Raw genomic sequence first — 19,030 nt, forward strand, 5'->3', positions numbered from 1 at the left:
AAGAGAAATTTCTGCCCTTTGCAAGGCTAGAATATAGCTTAGAAATGATTTTAAATAAAAATTAATATTAATGCTGGACTCTGAACCTTATGATTTTATGTTGTTTTTTATGGTGCTGATTTTTAATATTGATTCTTTTTTTATGTTTGTATGTTGCACACGGCTTAAGAGAATATTTTGATAAGTGGCTTAGAAATGCTTTTTAAATAAATGAGGGCGGGGGAATACTGTCCAAAGGGCAACTTTCACTTTACTTGCTCTGCACCCATTTTTGCTTCTTTCTGGTTCTGCCCCCCCCCCAGCATGTGGCCCCCAGAAGTTTCCTCATGAAGCAATGTGGCCCCTGAACTGAAAATGCTCCTATTTCTAGTGGCCTACCTTACTAGACTGTTGTAAGCATTTTTGGAGAAAGTGGAGAACTTCCAAATACTTGAAAAATTAAGAGGGCAAGTTTGAACAATCCAAGTGAATTTTCCAACCCCTACAAAATAAGACAAGAACACGTAAGGGACCATTTAAGTATTTTATTTCAAACCCCGCTCCCCACCCCCTGTCAAACAACCACCCATAGGCAGAAGGGGGGGACCCCAAAAAAAACCAAAACAAAAAAACCAACCCCACAATAGAAATGAGATACAAACAGGAGAGGCAAAGTTCTCTCCCATGGTTGACAAAATTTACCCAATAAAGGAAAGGGGGGTTCCCCCACCCCAACTTTGGGGCAAAATTATTCAGTACATCCGTTTTCCAGACAGCACCTGCAGCAGTTACAAATGTATCCACATGAAAAACCAAAAACGTGCCTATTGATACAATATATACAGACAAGGCCATTCAAATCCCAGTCCTCAGAACAGTCTAACCCCTCCCAAAAGATGTCTTAAACACACCCAAAGTGCATTTATCTTCATATAAAAGCATCTCCCCCTCCCTGTCCCACACGTTTGAGATTGGCCCGCAAGTCTGGTTGGTTTTTGTTTGTTTTTAAACATTTTGTATAGTTTCGAAAATAAATTACAGCAGCTATTTCAATAAATTAAACACACACACACACACACACACACACACACACACACAGCGCAAACTTGGGAGTTTAGCAAAATAGCTAACAAAATAAACCTTTTCAGTGCAGTCAGGTGGGATCTTACTGAATCAACGTTGCTGGAGGAATACGCAAGGTTTCAAGTCGTACACAAATGCTGGCCTTCCAGTGTTATTACCGAAGCATACACATTCACTTTTGCGTTTCTCACGAACCTTCTCTGATCAAGCGGGGGTTTTAGCAGGGCTTTTTAGTACCATTTTACCTTGTGCAATGGAAAAACTACAAGAGGCATCCCCCATTCCTCCTTGCCTTTTTGAACTGTCCCAGCAGCTCACAACACTAGTAATTTTACGAGCATAGAGTAATTTTGCGGTCCCTTCAAAAGCGTTCATTCTTGAAAGGATAGGTGGCTCTCCAAACGAGCTCATGGGGCTGTTGCCAAGAAGTGAAATTGACAAGGCCAATTTCTGAGCTAATCCATTTCACCCCTCCGTAAGACTTGTGAAGAGCTTTCAGTTTTGTACAGCTTCTAATGCCGCAAGCTGATTGAGCGATCGATCCAGAATTACAGCCAGCCAAGAGAACTGATTTATGTTGTCTCTTCCTGGGCTCGCAAAAGAATATGAGGATGCCCAAAGTCCAGAAGGCCACCCCTATACACACAACTTGTATGATGCAATCAACTTGTAGGCGCTAGGAAGTGCAGGTTAGAAGTTGCATGGGCTGGAACCAGGTGAAGCAGCTGAGCCTTCAAAGTTTGGAGGGGGCAGGAATCCACAGCTTTTGTGACATCCTCAAGGTCAAAACTAAAGCCATATTTGCAAGAGGGAAAATCTCCACTATGGCCAATTAGTTGATGGCGGCTGACACACAGCTTTTTTTGGGGGGGGCATTTTTGTAATTGTAATAATAATAATAATAATAATAATAATAATAATAATAAAAAGTTCAACGGTTTTGGTGTCTTCCTAAAAAAAAGCTCAGCCCTGGCCTATTGACTGCTGGACTGTGAATAGTGTTTTGAAACCCACCACAGACTTGCATAGTCTTGGGCAAATCTTTAATCACACCTCAGCTTCCTATCTGACAAATGGGAACAGTGATGTACCTTGCAAGTGGGTTGTAGGAGGAACACATCAAAATGCACTTCTATCGAAACAGGCAGGCCCAAAAGACTTGTATCTAACCAGCCTTGGACTTTCTATGTTCACCTGAACGCAGAAGGAAAAACTTGCACCGCTGACCCAGGGCGAAGGTGGTCACACGTGCATATTTCCACAATGCAGAAATCTGGGAAACCCTAAAACTTGAAGAACCAAAGCATCATCATCATCATCATTATTATTATTATTATTATTATTATTATTATTATTATTATTATTGATGAAGGCATCTAGACTTGGTTTCTTTGTGGGCCAGAGCAGCGCTTATGCAACAGTAAAAAATAATAAAGAAAAAACAGGGGGAGACAGTAAGAGTAACATTTTGAATCCATTGCATTTTGAATGTACAGTCCCATTTGACTTCCAAAACGTTATGAAACCAAGGAAGCTCCTGCAGCCAATCAGAAGCCATGCTGGACGTTCGGCTTCCAAAAACCATTTGAAAACCGGAACACTCACTTCCGGGTTTGCAGTGTTCGGGAGCCGCTTTTTTCGGGAGCCAAGGCATTTGAGATCCAAGGTACGAATGTACTGAGGACATACCAGCAATGGATGAATCCTGCCCTCTCCACCTGGCCCTCCAGACTCCCAAGTCTACAGCCTCTCACTAGACCGGCTTCACAGACCGAGCATTGGACTGGACTGTGCGCTCTTGATGCCTCTTTTTTGTCTGAATGGTGGGTAGAGAGGGGGAGCTTGAGTATGTGTAGAAAACCAGCCTAGTGCACAAAGCTAAAATTGACATTTTTTGTCGCTGGGATGTGGCCCTCACAGGGTTGCCCAGAAAGGAATGTGGTCCTCTGTTTAAGGTTCCCTCACCCAGAAGAAGAAGAAGAGTTTGGATTTGATATCCCGCTTTATCACTACCCGAAGGAGTCTCAAAGCAGCTAACATTCTCCTTTCCCTTCCTCCCCCACAACAAACACTCTGTGAGGGGAGTGAGGCTGAGAGACTTCAAAGAAGCGTGACTGGCCCAAGGTCACCCAGCAGCTGCATGTGGAGGAGCGGAGACGCGAACCCGGTTCACCAGATTACAAGTCTACCGCTCTTAACCACTACACCACACTGGCTCTCATCCCATGACTAACATCAAAAACCTATGGGCATATTGTTCTTCCAAACAGCCAAAGTAAGAATGGATTGATAAACCTTCCCTCCCCCCCCCCCGCCACACTCCAAATTCTAAATTTTATCAAGAGGCATCACTGACCAGAAGGGTGAGAAAAGTACCCACAGTGTACTTCCTAGTTCCACATGCTGGGAGGAAGAAGCTGTAAATTAACTTAAGTAAGGAATATAATGCAGACCTTATAGCAGCCTGCACCAACCTGGTCCCCCCCCCCGACACCCTGGACTACAAGTCCCATCAGCCCTAGCTGTCACTGATGGGAGTTGCAGTCTAAAACACGTGGAAGGCACCAGGCTGTCCAAAGGCTGCCTCACACAGAGGCGATACACCAAGAAACTCCCAGATCCAACCTGAACACAACAAATAAATAAAAATAAATATATATTTTTTTAAAAGGGCAAATGATTCTAAGACAGAGAGCAAAGCCAAAAACACACTCCAGTTTGTTCCGGAGTGTAACAGTTTTTTCATCCCACGCATACCCCTTCTGCTATTACAAAGGAATGGAAAAATGAGACGCTCCGTCAGAAACACACCAAAGCAATCATTCAGTCAGGAGCACAGGCGACAGAAAGCTACAGTGCAGAATTTAATTCTCGCTGCCCGACACTCATCCACGACGACTCACACATTTCCCAAAAATAGAAAACTCATCAAAAGCAGCCCCAACAAGGGAAGAATTTAAACCAAATGGGTGGAGGAGGGGAAGAGAGATTTTAAAAAAGAGAGGTTCCTTTCACAGGAAATCCATTACAGCAGTGGACTAAGATGGACGCAACAGCGGCCAAGGGAAGCCACAGGACTCCCTGCAAGTTATTTACACGTGATTGGCCTTTGCTACTTTTAGCAGTCAGTCAACAGAGTTCTAGAGGTGTTCCAAGTTCCACAAAATGGCGGGAGGCTCCGAGGAGATACCAGGCTTCCGGCACTGGGTTACGGTTTGTGCGTGTTTGAACAGGATTTTAAAAAACGTTTTCACCCAGCACCATTGGAGGCGGCCGGTTTGTGAGACCTTTTGGTCTCTTCTTCTTCCTTGAACCAAATATTTTTCAAGGGGGTGGTGGGAAACAAGGCAGGGGGGTGCGGGGAGAGAGAGAGAGGAAAAAACTCTCCAAGTCCACCAAAGATCAGGAAGTGTGCCATTTTAATTGAGGAGAGCAGATATGATGAGCTGGGAAACCACGAAAACTTTAGACAGCCTACAATGCAGCCCCAGGCCTTTGCACTATTCACTAGAGAGGCAGCGACGGCATTCTTTTGCAGACAGGAGCAGAATCTTCAATCTCCTTTTGGTAGTTGAAACTTAATTCCAGCACCGTTTTTAAGTCCTCCTTTGCAGCAACACACACACACACACACACACAAGCTCTACAAGCACATTAGAACAAAATGGATTGTCTTTCCAGTGCATCATTCTATATCCAAATGCACACGCAGGAGGGTCGTCTGGTTCATTTATGATCATTCCTGGCATGGAAAGTGTTCAGTAGTTGCACGTCAGCAAGCCTTCTTTTCCCTCAGCGTTGCATCATTTGCTGCCACAAATAATGGCGCAACTCCAAAAGCAACATGGCCACATGTATTGCAGCAGAGGGCGAGGTCCTTCTTCTCACCTCTCCCCAGTGTTATCAGGAACAAGTCAATGGGAAGAGTTCCAGGAACTTATAGCTTTCCCATCTCCTATCGCAGGGCACACCCAACACCTTCATTGGCTCATGTCTACACAAAGTTGTCTCGGCTGCTGTAGGAACCGTGTGTTGCAAGACAACAGACCTCCAGGGAAGGGCACCAGTTCCACCGCTCAATGCATCTTCAGTTCCCTTAGATCGCAAACGTGCAAAGATGGGTGACAGAGAGCCTTCTTTGGGGACAGAGCAAACATGGATGCCCAGGCAGTCAATCAAGAGCCAGTTGAAGAGCAAAGCAGGAGAATGAGATCCAAGGGCGCGTGTTTGTTTTGGGAGCTCCTGCACAAGAAGTTGCGAGGAACTAAATTTTGGAGCCCACCTCGAAACGCACCAAGTATGAATGGAGAGAAGAGAGGTCCGCTTTCCTTAGAAGCCCCTGGGTTTTTGTTTTTAACAGAGGCGATCTTTTCATGGTTCAGCTTTTAGAAGACAATCTACTAGCCATCCTCTAGTTCTTCTTAAGAATATTCCAAAGTCTCAATGACTATGAAACCTCAGTTTGCTATATCCAGTGTGTAGCATGTAGACTTCCGGAAGTGGAGGCTGGAGCCTAGGTAAAACTCTTTTTTCACAGAATATGGAGCAAGCTTTACAACATAATAATAATAACAATAATAAATTAAGGTATCACAGCTTAAAAAAAAATCACCAAGAAATTATGTCAAGTACCTTTAGCTGGACATGGAAAGAGGATTTATCAAACCCACACAGAAAATGCACCTTTCGGATGTCAAAATCACTTCTGAACAGCTGTGAGCTGGTTTGCTATGATAAATAATTTTTTTAAAAATCCCACTCCTTGCTGTTGCGGGGTGAACCATTAAGACAACACACAATATTTCTCTGGGCTAGAAGATGAGAATATCAGTCCTACACAAACGGGAGTCTTCCTTGGACGGGAAACCATGGAAAGCTCACTCCAGACTTTCGTTCTCTCCTTCCCACTCGCACAGCGGGGCCTGGGGCTAAGGTGCTTCGAAGATTTCCCTTCCGCACGTTAAGAAGATTCAAGGAGGCATTTCCTTTGGCCAAGTCTGACTTATCCAGCAGGTCATCTTCGGAGCGACAGGTTGAGGTGGGCAACTCCGAGACTGGCTTCAGGTGCCCAGGTTTGCATCTTACTTCCACCTGATATAAGGAAGCTTGGAGCTCCTGTGTTAATAGCGGCGGGAGGGAAAAGGGAAAAGGCAGAGACAGACAGCTAACAGCACTTGCAGTGGGGGGAAAAGCTTCACAATGCTATCCGCATCCCATTTTCATCTGAAGGAAGGCAACAGTGTTCTGGCCCAGCTGGCCAGGCTTAAAATGCCATGGCGATTTCCCATTGTTTGAACAGGCTGATTGCTCCTCCATCCCAGCTTTCCTTATGGAGCAGGAAGCCACAGCTCAGCTCATCATTCGCTGCCCTCCCCAACCCCTCACTCTGCTCCCCTCTGCCTTTGGCCTTACATCCCCAACACAACCGCTTGATACAGCTGGGTATACCTTGGGCTCAGGCCCTGCTTGCAAAAGCAGCTTTCTCCCACAAGTACAATTTGGCAGGGAAACACAGGGGTTGGTTTGTTTTCTCGGCTCGCTAAGTCTCAAGAGTCTGCTGCACCTTCAACCCCAGCCCACAAATGCCAGACAGGTCAACAAAATGTAAAAACCGGCTCACTATTTCCCATGCTGGAAAGAAAGGGGAGGGAGGGGGAGGGAAGCACCAAAAAATATAAATTTAAGAAGAAAAATATCATGACATTCTCCATGTTTCCAGGAGCTTGTAGTCCAGTTTTCGGCAGATTCCAAAATATCGTTATGGAACCAGATGGGGTCATGGCTCCTGTTTCTCTGCGCACAGCTGTGCTTTCTTTTCAAGCCCTGGGTCCTCTCTGGAGGCCAAGAAACAGCCAGAAAGCAAGCGCCGGGAGTCGTTTCCAACGCGGCTTCCACAGCGACAGGATACTGGTGACCGAATTCCTAATTTGGGATGGGTGAAGAAAGACAGAGGGGAACAACATTTAAGTTCAGACCACTAGACAGAGCCAAATGGCATCAGATCCTTGCTTTTGCAAATCCAAAAAACGAAAAGACCAAAGGGCTGGGGGCTGCATATACTTTGCGCTTCTGTGACAGGACAGAACTTTGCATTGGTACAGGTGTGGAATCCCGAAGGATTCTATTTTTTAAAAAATGAAGTTTCCAGCTTTTATATTTGTGAAGAAGAGCTTGTAAGCATGATTTCTGCATGACACCGATTCAGGCTTCAGGCTTGTGTGGATTTCCTTCCTTACAGCTTTTTAAAGTAGCCATGGACCGAACATCCCTTCAAAAACAGAGGGCTGTCCTCTGTGAAGTCCTACCTGGACAAAAGGCGCCTGTAAGACCGTGAAGCCTGGAGCCTAAAATTACCTGACTGTGTCAGTGGTGTCAAAATAACCACCAGGAAAAGATGATAAAGGCAACAGAAACAGAAGACAAAACCACCAAGAGGAAAAACTAACTGAAAAAAATACCCCATGAAACAAGTTTTTCTAATGTGTGGCAATAATGCCAGAAGTTTCCAAGGACAATATTTCCAGTATGAGTGCCCTGTCCTCCAAGTGCCTCTCAAAACCCCTTTGTTCCACTGGCAAAAGCGATCGATACAGCCAGAGTCCCAAACCACCAGGGGCCCATCGAGTCCCAGACTCCAAGCCTTCATTTCTTTTTAAAGGAAGACCCTTGTTGTACCACAACTCCCATCATCCATGACCACTGGTCCTGCTAGCTAGGGATGATGGGAGTTGTAGTCTAACAACAGCAAAGTTTGAGAAATACTGCGTGGTGTGGCCTATGGATGAGAAACAAAATATTACAGGGGCTCCAGCTCCCCTCATCCTCAGCCAGCACAGCCAACAGGCCAGGGATGCTGGGAGTTGGCAGGCCTGCAGCATCTGGAGGGCCACGGGTTCCTCATCGTAGAACTGTCTAGTTGGAAGGGACCCCGACAGTCATTCTAGCCCAACCCGCTGCAATGCAGATGAAGGAGTCGCAGATGAAGAATCCCTGCTCCAACCCTTGTATATACAATAATTTTTTACGTTACCATTGGTGACAGCAGCAAGGCGGGAGGGGGGGGCCCTCGCTACGTTGAAGACTCTGCCTCTTGCTTCTGTTTGGAAACAAGCTGAGCTTCCTTCAGGGAGAGATACACCTCCTCCTGGGGGTCGTAGTAGTAGAATTTGCGGATGTATGAGATCAGAGGCCTAAGGGAACAGAGAGCCGAGGGACACTCAGAAGATATTGAGGGCACGGTGTGTTGTGGAGCGGAAATGAATCACCTCCCTCCTACTTAAAAATAAAGATTCAAAAATAGCTGCAAATCAAAATTGGGGTTATCTCTGCAAACACAACATGGGTAGGAGTTTGGAACCCACTAACTGGGGCTACCCTATGTACCCTTGCTCCAAGAGGATTATCACAATGACGGAAAAAAGAGGGAAGGCACAGTAAGATAGAGGCTGGGGAATCTTTTTCAGGCCAAGGGCCGCATGGCCTCAAAAATAAACCTGCCGGGGGCCACATTTCAGTGGGGCAGGGCAGGACTACAGGCAAAAGTGAGCAGAGCGATGGGTGCAACTCTTCCCTTTCTAGGCACTGTTTCAACTGCAGGAGAGTCAGAGGGTTCCAAGCACAAATACCCTCTCCTCTTCATCATCCAGGCAAGCAGAGGATATCATTCAGGGGACACATTCCAGCTAGAAATAGGGGATGGAGGAGGGTTGGGGTGACCTGGGGAAAACCCCAGAGAGGGCAGAAGGGCCAGATTTGGCTCCTGCGCGCAAGGTTCCCCACCATTGCTCTAAGAGAAGGACCGACCCATACAGGAAGAGACTTTAAAACTGTCTTCCACTGCAGATGAGCCCCAGATCTAATTATGTTAAAACTCTTGTTGGAATTCAGCCATCCTAAAGCCTCTGCACCCTGTTCCCAACTTCTTGGTTCCCTGCTCTCTCTCACACTCACTCTCTGCCTCTCCCAGGAAAAAGTTAACAGCTCCAGGGCCAGAACCAGCTTCCTTCCCCACGCCACCCCAGCCCAACACGCTTCCCTCTGTAACCAACACAGAAAGTTCTTAAACATTTTGCTTACACCACTAGGCAGTTCAACCTGTAAGTGCGGGAAGGAGAGTATCACAGACAACCCCCTCTACCCTGAGGCCTTTCCAGGCAATTTACAGCACAACAAAAAACGCAGAGCAACTACTCGTTTGTGGAATCCTCAGACGTTTCCCCTCAAGCAAGCCGTTTGCTCCAGGCAACATCCCATTATCCCAGAGTGCAACAGCAGCAGACATTACGGGTGCTTGGAAAAAGGTTGGTCCTTCTCCCTGCCACCGTTTGATGTGGAGTGCTTGTCTGGAATGCCATTGCTCAAGGTCTGGTTGCCACCACTGGATTACTCCACTCCATCTGACGGCATGCAGTTTGTGTGTGTTTGTGCGAACCAGCTCCACCCCGCCCCCCCCAAAAAATCACATTTGAGTGATGTGGGGTGATACTTAAAATCTCTAGCATTCCATCTGTGATACTCTAGAGCAGAGGTCAGCAAACTTTTTCAGCAGGGGGCCGGTCCACTGTCCCTCAGACCTTGTGGGGGGCCGAACTATATATTTTTTTTGGGGGGGGATGAACCAATTCCTATGCCCCACAAATAACCCAGAGGTGCATTTTACATAAAAGGGCACATTCTACTCATGTAAAAACACACTGATTCCCGGAATGTCCGCGGGCCGGATTGAGAAGGTGATTGGGCTGGATCCAGTCCCGGGCCTTAGTTTGCCTACCCATGCTCTAGATCAGGGTTTCCCACACTTTGGGTCTCCAGCTGTTGTTGGACTACAACTCCCATCATCCCTAGTGGTCAGGGATGATGGGAATTGTAGTCCAAAAAGTTTGGGAAACCCTGCTCTATAGTCACACAGGAAACTCCCTGCTTGATGCTGCAGTCACCGAGTAAGCAATGTGCTACGTGTCAACCTAACCCTAAGTGACACAAACACCCAAAGAAGGGAAGGGGCACCTATGTCTCTCCCCAGATACTGTCGGGCTAAAGACTTCACCATCCCTGATACCACTGGCTGTGCAGAAAGAGGGTCCAAAAGTTATCCCATTCTCACGTTTCTTCTACAGTATATAGCAAGGGAGGGGCATTTTAATCACATGCTGTTTTGCATCACACCTCTAGGAGAGAATAAGCCAGTGGCTTCCAAATCCACCCCCCCCCACCCCCTGCAGCCACTCAAAAATCGCTGAAGATCCTTGTGGACTACTTGAAAATTTTCCTGCCCATGGTAGCCAATGTATTGTGCTATACTAGGTACTGCACTACGTGTATTTTTCATTGCTTCTTTTAGCTCTTGCATATTGCGTTCCAGTTTCAATTCCATAGAAGCAATAAAAATGCAACTGAACTAGGACTATTTATTGCGATGGATGTGCCATGCCCAATCACAGATACCAATGAGCTGCCTAAATGAAGGTGAGGGGTTATTGGGGTTCCCACAGAACAGAGTTTGGGAATCCCTGCTATAAGTTATTAGAGGCTCACACAGGACAGCTCCCTCCTCCCTTCCAACTTTCTGTAGGTCACAGTTGTTTTTAGAAGTTTTCCTTTAAAAAAACAAAACAAAAACACCTTAATTTTACAAACCTAGATACCTCTTCTTATCTTAGAAGTCCCCTGAGCATGCAGTAAAAAACTCAAAAGCCTTATCTTTGGATGACCCCATTCAGTTTCCAAACTGAAATGCACACCTCTTGGCTTTGCTATTAGATGGAACAATGATGAAGAAGATGCAGCAGTTAGATTTCTGTACCTAGGGTCTTCCTTAAAATGGAGTTGGAAAAAACACAAAACAAAGCACAGAACGGAACCTTACTTGGGGAGCGGTAGTTCTGGAATGTGATCGATGCGGACCAGCTGCCTTATCCGGAAGCGGCAAAGGTGCTGTAGCGATTTAACGTTGCTAAATCTAGAGACGGGATAGAGGAGCTGGACAGGGGTCGGAGGGAGACCTGCAAGTTAAAAGTAAGCAAATAAATACATTGGGAGTGGGGGAGAACTTCTCAGGAAATATCTCTGCAGCTATCTCAGAAACATCTGAGAAAGATATTTGTTAGGAGCATGAGGCCAAGTGAGTACTGGAAGCCTCCCCAGCCACTGCCTGTATTGGACACTTGTTGGAAGCCTCTCCAGCCACTGCCTGTATTGGACACTTGTTGGAAGCCTCTCCCGCCACTGCCTGTATTGGACACTTGCTGGAAGCCTCTCCAGCCACTGCCTGAGCCCCCTCTCTCCTTCTAGTAAAAGACTTGGCCCTACACATCTGCTATGTGTTAGGAGTGTAGTGGATCTCACAATCAAAAGCATCTAAATGTTTCACACGCACATTTAAATACATACCTGGAACCCTGGATCGCAAGAAATAAAGGAACTTCCCATTTTTGGAGTGCATGATGGCACGCTTGATGAACTCCACCACGGACTGGCAGCGGTCTTCAAACTTGGGGTGGCACCAAAGGCTGAAGGTCCCTGCCAATGAAGGAACATTAAGGGGCACGTTGGACAGAAAAGCAGAGGGTGGAAGAGCATCCATTTGGTATGTGCATGTGTGTCCCCCAGACCCTACAAAATAATGGCTATCTGCACAGGTGAGTGGATAGAATGCTGGCACTGAGAGATCAGGCTTAAGAGTCCAACCTATATCACAGATACTCCCTTGGGCAGATTCCTCTCTGTGTGAACTTGACCTTCTCTGCAAGGTGAGTAGGATGCCACCCGAGGTTAATGCCCTTGCCCTGCCCTCAAGGCTCACCTCTGTAATGCTCCATTCTGGTGTGGTGGGTTATACCCTGTGATCGAAAACTGAGGCTCAGGATGTACCGAGGATCAGAGCTGTCACGAACCAAGAAGGACCCGTCAGGTTTCCCTTTCAACTTCATTTCAGCATCTTCCCAGTTCATTGGTCCCCAGTACCAACCACACTGTTGGTTTTTTTTCAAAAAGAAGAAGGAGGGACATTTTTATTACAAGGTACATTCTTATCTCGGGTTAAATACGCTTCGAGTTGAGCGCGTTCGAATTGTGCTCCGCAGCAACCCGGAAGTAACGAAACGTGTTACTTCTGGGTTTCGCCGCTTGCGCATGCGCAGACACTCAAAATGACATCACGCGCATGCGCAGAAGCGGCGAAAAGCGACGCATGCGTGCGCAGACGTGCTGTCGCTAGATACGTTTACCTCTAGATGCGAACAGGGCTCCGGAACGGATCCCATTCGTATCTAGAGGTACCACTGTAACTGGAAACCAGTTAGGTTTTTTTCAAGCCTTTTGTAGCTTACTGTCACAGCATAATGATTTGGGCTTGTAACACAGTCTAAGTGACTTTCCACACAACTGGATTTCCTCATCCTTTCCCTGTGCTGTTCCCCTGCCCCCAAAATCTACTCCAGAAGGCATCTCAACCCTCTGGAGCAGATTTTGATGATCAGGGAACTGCAGGAGAGAAGAAAGATGGCGGGGAAAGTCGGCTGCACAAACAGAAGTCTGTAGCATGAGCGGAACAGCAGTTTTATGTACAACCCAATGTGTTTTGTTTTTGGAATCGTGGGATAAATGGGAATCGATCTGATTAAACAGCAAACTTTTGCAAGCATGTGGCTGTACATTCCAGCTCCAGCACCTACTCTCTGGCTTAGCGTAAGGAAAGCACGGTTGAACTAATTTACGCTAAGCAAAAGATTACTTAAATCATCCAGGCATAACGCAAGTAGGCAGTTCCCTGTAAAGTCATTAGAGGAATTTCACTGGCACAGAACCAGAGAAGCATGAGTCACTTATTTCCCCTTACATTATTACAAAATAAGACACACCGGACTGCAAAATAGCAGTGTACGCATGCAGGGCCGGCCCAGCCATGAGGCAAGGTGAGTGACAATCTCAGGCGGCAGGATTCACAGGAGCGGCAGATACCGCTCTCGATCTTTCTTGCCTCACTTGTTCCTGATGTAGGTCTTCCCTGGCCCTTTCTTCCTTGGCAGGGACCGGGGGAGCCATTTTGGGGTCCCGCCTCAGGTGGCAAAATGTATTGGGCCAGACTTGCATGCACAGGCCTGTTCCAAACCAGCTTTAACCATCTGCAAAATACAGGGTCAGCAAAACCATAGGTTCTGTACAAGCTCTGGCAATCCACTCTTTACCACACACAGAAGCATTTTACTTTTAGCTCCTGTGCTCACGATGGAAGCCAAGCATCATTACAACGGAACCATCATAAGAACCTCTGCTGAACTTTCAAAAAATATATTTTCAGCCTTTCTTTTTCTATTTCTTTTTTTTAAAAAATTATTTATGCTTTCCAAATTTATACATTTCGCTAGTTTTACAATCATTTTAACATTTCAAAACTTTTACTTCCTTCCCCTCTTCCTGCGGCTCCTTAAATTTAATTTTAATATCTTCTGCATATCCAAATTAACTTAATTTGCTCATTTATTCATTTACTTTAAATATATACTCTTATAAAACTGCAGGTTATTACAACAATCCTGCCAATAATCTGTTTACAATTCATCTGTAAATATTCAATAAACCAATTCCATTCTTTTATAAAAAGTTTGGTTATCTTGATTCCTTATTCTTCCAGTAAGTTTCACCATTTCTGCATATTCCATAAGTTTTTGTATCCATTCTTCCTTTGCTGGGACTTCTACTTCTTTCCATTTGGGGGCGAGTAACATTCTCGCTGCTGTAGTAGCATATATGAATAAGTTTCTATACAGTTTAGGTAGTTCTGTCCCTATAATTCCCAAAAGTAAAGCTTCTGGTTGTTGTTGTTGTTGTTGTTTTAACAAACAAAATCCTTTTCAATTCATTATGTATCATTTCCCAATAAACTTTAACCTTACTACAAGACCACCACATACAATAAAGAGAACCTTCTTTCTCTTTACACTTCCAACACTCATTTGGTTTAGGTCAGCCTTACTTTTTCTAGCTCCCGCAAACTAGCTGCAAAACTGCTTGAGTCAGGCCGGTAGAGAGGGCACTGGAGGTGCTGTGCAGGTTGGCTGTGTACCGCTTCTGGTGCTCTGATCGGGATGATCCGGGGAAACGCATCTGAAAGGGGAGAGGAAAGGGTTAAGACATGCAGCCACCCAAGGAATTAAAAAGCCAAGACGGCTGGTGGCAGCTGCCCATGGCAGCAAAATTCTACACCGGTCCTGAACAGGACATTACCGCCCCGCTCCCAACACACAATGAAGAGAAATTACTGAAAGTATAGACCAGACATAGGCAAACTCAGCCCTCCAGATGTTTTGGGAATACAATTCCCATCATCCCTGACCACTGGTCCTGTTAGCCAGGGATGATGGGAGTTGTAGTCCCAAAACATCTGGAGGGCCGAGTTTGCCTATGCCTGGTATAGACCCTGCACCACAAGCAGTGGCAGCCTTCCAGATGTTGTTGGACTATTACTCCCATCATCCCTGACCACTGACGTTTGCTCCGACAACATCTAGAGGGCCACAGGTTCCCCATGTCTGGCCTACAGCTGCCAAGAAACTGTTCAAAACCCTAATATACTCTCTGAAATGTAATTAGAAGTTTTTATTTATATATATATATATATATATATATATATATATATATATACACACACACACACACACACACACACACACCCCACAGGAATATAAGTTATAAGTACTGGATGAAAACATCAATCAAGAAAACCGCTTGGACTATATATAAATTTGGAATTAATTTGATATTAACTGGTATTTGTACACAGTGGTACCTCTGGTTACGAACTTAATTCGTTCCGGAGGTCCGTTCTTAACCTGAAACCGTTCTTAACCTGAGGTTCCACTTTAGCTAATGGGGCTTCCTGCTGCCGCCACACCGTCAGTGCACGATTTCTGTTCTCATCCTGAGGTAAAGTTCTTAACCCGAGGTACTACTTCTGGGTTAGCAGAGTCTGTAACCCGAAGTGTTTGTAACGCGAGGTGTTTGTAACTCGAGGTACCACTGTAATTGGCAAAATTGTACTAATCCTGGGTAAACATTGGAAAACTAATAAAAATTTATTTATAAAAATAACACCCTAATACAGTATAATCTAAGCCTCCTACAGTAAGCTTCACTCCCTATATCCGACCTACCCATTTTCCACAAACCAATTCTTACTATTCCAGTGGTACCTCAGCTTTTGAACATCTCTGTTGACGAACATTTCGGTTTTTCAAACGCCATAAACCTGGAAGTAAATGCTTCAGTTTCCAAACACGCCTTGGAAGTCGAACATGCCACACGGCTTCCACTGAGTGCAAGATCAGTGAGGCCTAGCTGTTGGCTATTGAGTTTTCGATTTTCAAATGTTTCAGAACTTGAACAGTCTTCCGGAACGGATAATGTTCAAAAACCGAGGTACCACTGTGTGCTCACCTTGGTGCCAAAGACAGCACTGGGCATCCTTGGGCCTCAGCAGGACCCACTTGCGATACCTGCCCTGAGCACCCTTGGTTTTGTTTTTTTACCCCTGGGCTGGCATTCTGAGCAGCATCAGGCAGCTGGATCTAGCCAATCTTTAAAATTCCCATAATGCTCCCAAACTTAGCATCGGTGCGAGATGTTGCGGGAAACTGAGGCGCCACTAAATCAAGAGCCAACTCTGGCCCACTTCCTCCCCTGCTTTCCTCCTGGCGAGAGGTAAAAGTTTCCGGAAGGGCAGAGTGGTGGAGAAATGGAGCTCTTTGAACATAGGAAAAGAACCTGGCAAACGCATATTATGATTAGCTGGATTGATCTCCTTTCTATCTGGATTGATCTCCTTTCTATGGATCTCCTTTCTATGGATAGCTATGCTCAGATATCTTTAACCTTAAACACAATACTAAAATCAGCTAAAAAGAACTTTCCTCTATTTCTGACGTTCAGGCCATTGGAAATGTAACTACAATCAAGGAGGAGGTATTGTCAGACCTTGGGGTACCCCAAGGTTGGCAGAGGTACAAAATATTCGGGGGGAAAGCTAAGCAGGGCTGGGGAGGTTCCCAAACAGCCCAAAGAGGACTGAGCAAGTTTAGTGGCCACAGAATGCTATTTTGGAGGGTAGGGGGACACAGAAATCCAGGTGGGAGGGGGATGCAATGGAGTACTTCTGGAGCAGGCTTGGCTGGCTGACCGGATCAGGAGCACTTCTCCATGCAACGTTTTGTTGCAGCGCTCACTTCTCTTTAGCTAGCTATCTAGAACATTGACATCAACCACCAGTAGCCAGGAAACACTGTGTAGGAAGACCTTCAGTTTCTCATCGGCTGGCGAAAGGGAACCCTAGATGTCTCTAGAGGCAGATCTGCCCCAGGCAGGGCATGGCATTCCATAAGGCAAGTGCCACTGCAGGCTAAATCCCTAATTAGTTCCCTGGCTGAGATCTCACTTCCCGCAGGGGGACAGAAGAAAGAGGCATCAGCCACGGGTCTCAGAAGGATGGAGTGGGGCTGAACCACACAGGAAGCAGAAGCTGTGGTGGGGCTGGGGAAAGGAGGGGCGACACAGAAGCAAGACACTGGACACTCCCAGTTGCGGAAAGTGAGTCTCTAGACCAGGGTCTCCCAAACTTGAGTCTCCAGTTGTTGTTGGACTACAACTCCCATCATCCCTAGCTAACAGGACAAGTGGTCAGGGATCATGGGAACTGTAGTCCCAAAAAAACACCTGGAGACCCAAGTCTGGGAAACACTGCTCTAGGGTTGACATGTCTTCTTTGGGAGGGGAAACCTGGCAATCTGGGGCGTGGGTGGCTTGGGGTCAGGCTCTGTATTGGAGGGTAACTGCACACACACAAAAACCTCAACAACTTTCCAGATATTTACTTCTTGAAATATGGCAACCCCACTCTAGGCACACACTGCACCATTGCCCCAACTGATGGAACAGCTCTTAATAGGGCTTTTGCTGACTTTCTACTTTGTTTCTGGCTATTAATTTAACTGGGCGGTTTTAAACAAGCCGCTGTATGACCCTTGTCTTTTTAAAAATGAGGAGGCAGGAAAACATGCCTTTGCTAAAACGAGCCGTTCCATAGCCTCAACTCACCTAAAGATGAACACCTCAAACCACATCAGGTACACAGACTGGCAATCCCTTCCTAGTATAAATCAGGCAGGAATCATCCTTGGTTGGTTAGAACAGTTTTATTCCAGGAGGCTCTTACACTGCAAATGTTCCTCTGATGTTACATTCCTCCAATGTTTCATACATGTCGTATATTTTACACTTTTATTTTGTAAACTGGTTTTGAGACCCGGATGGTGAAAAGCAGGGTATAATTTATTCCATCCAGGAAAAAGAGCTCCAGAGATGTGGAACTGTCGCCAAGGCTGCCTTCAAATATAGCTCAGTTCAATAAATTTTAACCCAGTCTCCCTCAAGGAACTTATAGGGATAATAAAGTGCCTATATCTTGGGAGGTTTAAGCCACTAGATAAAAGAAAGTCACTAACAGAGGGAGGAATTCTAAATACTGTACAGCCCTGGTTGGCCACAAGGGGCAGCAAAGTCATATACTTTTGGGGCCACTTTTAGTGGGAAATCTCAGTAGAAACCCGTTCGATTCCAAAGCAATTCTATATTACGTGGGTAGCAAGAAACTCCTTGGTTTAAGGAGGTTGCCGATAAGAGGAATGGCAGGTTCTAATTATGCTTAGTAAATGTGCTTGTTGGTTTCGGTTGAGATACTGTTTGAGTTGTACCACTCGGCAAGGCAGGCTATACTGCGCAATGTGGGGCAGAGTCCCACTGTTATTTTTTTCTGCACCCCAAAATCCAAAGCTGTATCTCAGCCTTCCCATGCCCCACCATCCCACTGAGTCATGTTCATTCAGAAAATTTTCTAGAGCAGAGCCGTGTGATGTGACATGTGAGTGTGTCAGCTGCAGTGTGTAAGTGTGCCGGGCAAGCACTGTCCATGCACCTTCTGGGGCTGGAAAGGGGTTAGTTTAACCTCCGGTTTGTGAGTTAAACTGAATTAAAGGTAAAGGGACCCCTGACCATTAGCTCCAGTCGTGACCGACTCTGGGGTTGCAGTGTTCATCTCGCTTTACTGGCCGAGGGAGCCGGCGTACAGCTTCCGGGTCATGTGGCTAGCATGACTAAGCCACTTCTGGCGAACCAGAGCAGCACATGGAAACGCCATTTACCTTCCCACCGGAGCAGTACCTATTTATCTACTTGCACTTTGATGTGCTTTCAAACTGCTAGGTTGGCAGGAACAAGGACCGAGCAACGGGAGCTCACCCCGTCACGGGGATTTGAAATGCCGATCATCGGCAAGTCCTAGGCTCTGTGGTTTAACCCACAGCGCCACCTGCGTCCCTTTAAACTGAATTACTGTGTCGCAAACTGATGCAAAACTGAGTTACTGTGTCACGAAATAATGCATGTCTAAAAAGTGTGTGACCAGCATGAAAAGTTCAGAAAGCTCTGTTCCAGAGGCTTTTCTGCCCACCACTTTTTTGGCATAACCAGCTGAAAAATTACAGGGATATTTGACACAGACTCCTAGAAATGCAAGACTTCCAGGGGCCCAAGTTTTCCCCTCTGACGCTCTGGTCCAAGAAGCATGCTTAAGTATCTGCTGTATTTTTTGATTTTTGCAAGGGAGGAAAATGGGAAGAAAACCAGTTGACCCTGCCTCCCCTTAGCTGCCCTGTCCACCACTACAGCAGCTTCACTGGTTATCAATATCACTGCTGGCTCACTATGCGACAGCAGCATCATGGAGCCACCACTCACTTCTATGGGAGAGCAAACAAGAAGGCAGAGCACAGCTAAGGTGGTGCTTGCCCCCACCCCAATTCCAGACACCTGTTACACCAGTGTCAGGACAGTGCAGGCAAGTTCACTACCAGCAAGTCAAATCCATTGCACCAAGGACCAACAATGCTGATAGCAGCAGCTCTGGTTAAAAATAGCTACC

General features: G+C 46.0%; 1 protein-coding gene and 1 long non-coding RNA gene across 3 annotated transcripts in view; both read right to left on the reverse strand.

Moving 5' to 3' along the window:
• Window positions 1–509: 509 nt before the first annotated feature.
• Window positions 510–19,030, reverse strand: part of LOC310748212 — a 78,122-nt gene continuing 59,601 nt past the window's right edge. Inside the window, exon 2 of the long non-coding RNA XR_014541206.1 lies at window positions 510–2,596. This is a non-coding gene — a long non-coding RNA (uncharacterized lncRNA). The remainder of the gene's footprint in view (window positions 2,597–19,030) is intronic.
• Window positions 3,049–19,030, reverse strand: part of SOCS7 (suppressor of cytokine signaling 7) — a 30,483-nt gene continuing 14,501 nt past the window's right edge. For both annotated transcript variants that reach the window (XM_083582888.1, XM_083582889.1), the window contains 6 exons: window positions 14,036–14,166; window positions 11,864–12,032; window positions 11,452–11,580; window positions 10,928–11,063; window positions 8,093–8,252; window positions 3,049–6,984 (listed from right to left, as the gene is read on the reverse strand). In XM_083582888.1, the coding sequence (XP_083439014.1) occupies window positions 8,132–8,252; window positions 10,928–11,063; window positions 11,452–11,580; window positions 11,864–12,032; window positions 14,036–14,166 (686 nt within the window). In that variant the 3' untranslated portion in view covers window positions 3,049–6,984; window positions 8,093–8,131. The remainder of the gene's footprint in view (window positions 6,985–8,092; window positions 8,253–10,927; window positions 11,064–11,451; window positions 11,581–11,863; window positions 12,033–14,035; window positions 14,167–19,030) is intronic.

This window comes from Podarcis filfolensis (assembly GCF_964270895.1).
Source record: "Podarcis filfolensis genome assembly, chromosome: 13".
Taxonomy (NCBI): domain Eukaryota; kingdom Metazoa; phylum Chordata; class Lepidosauria; order Squamata; family Lacertidae; genus Podarcis; species Podarcis filfolensis.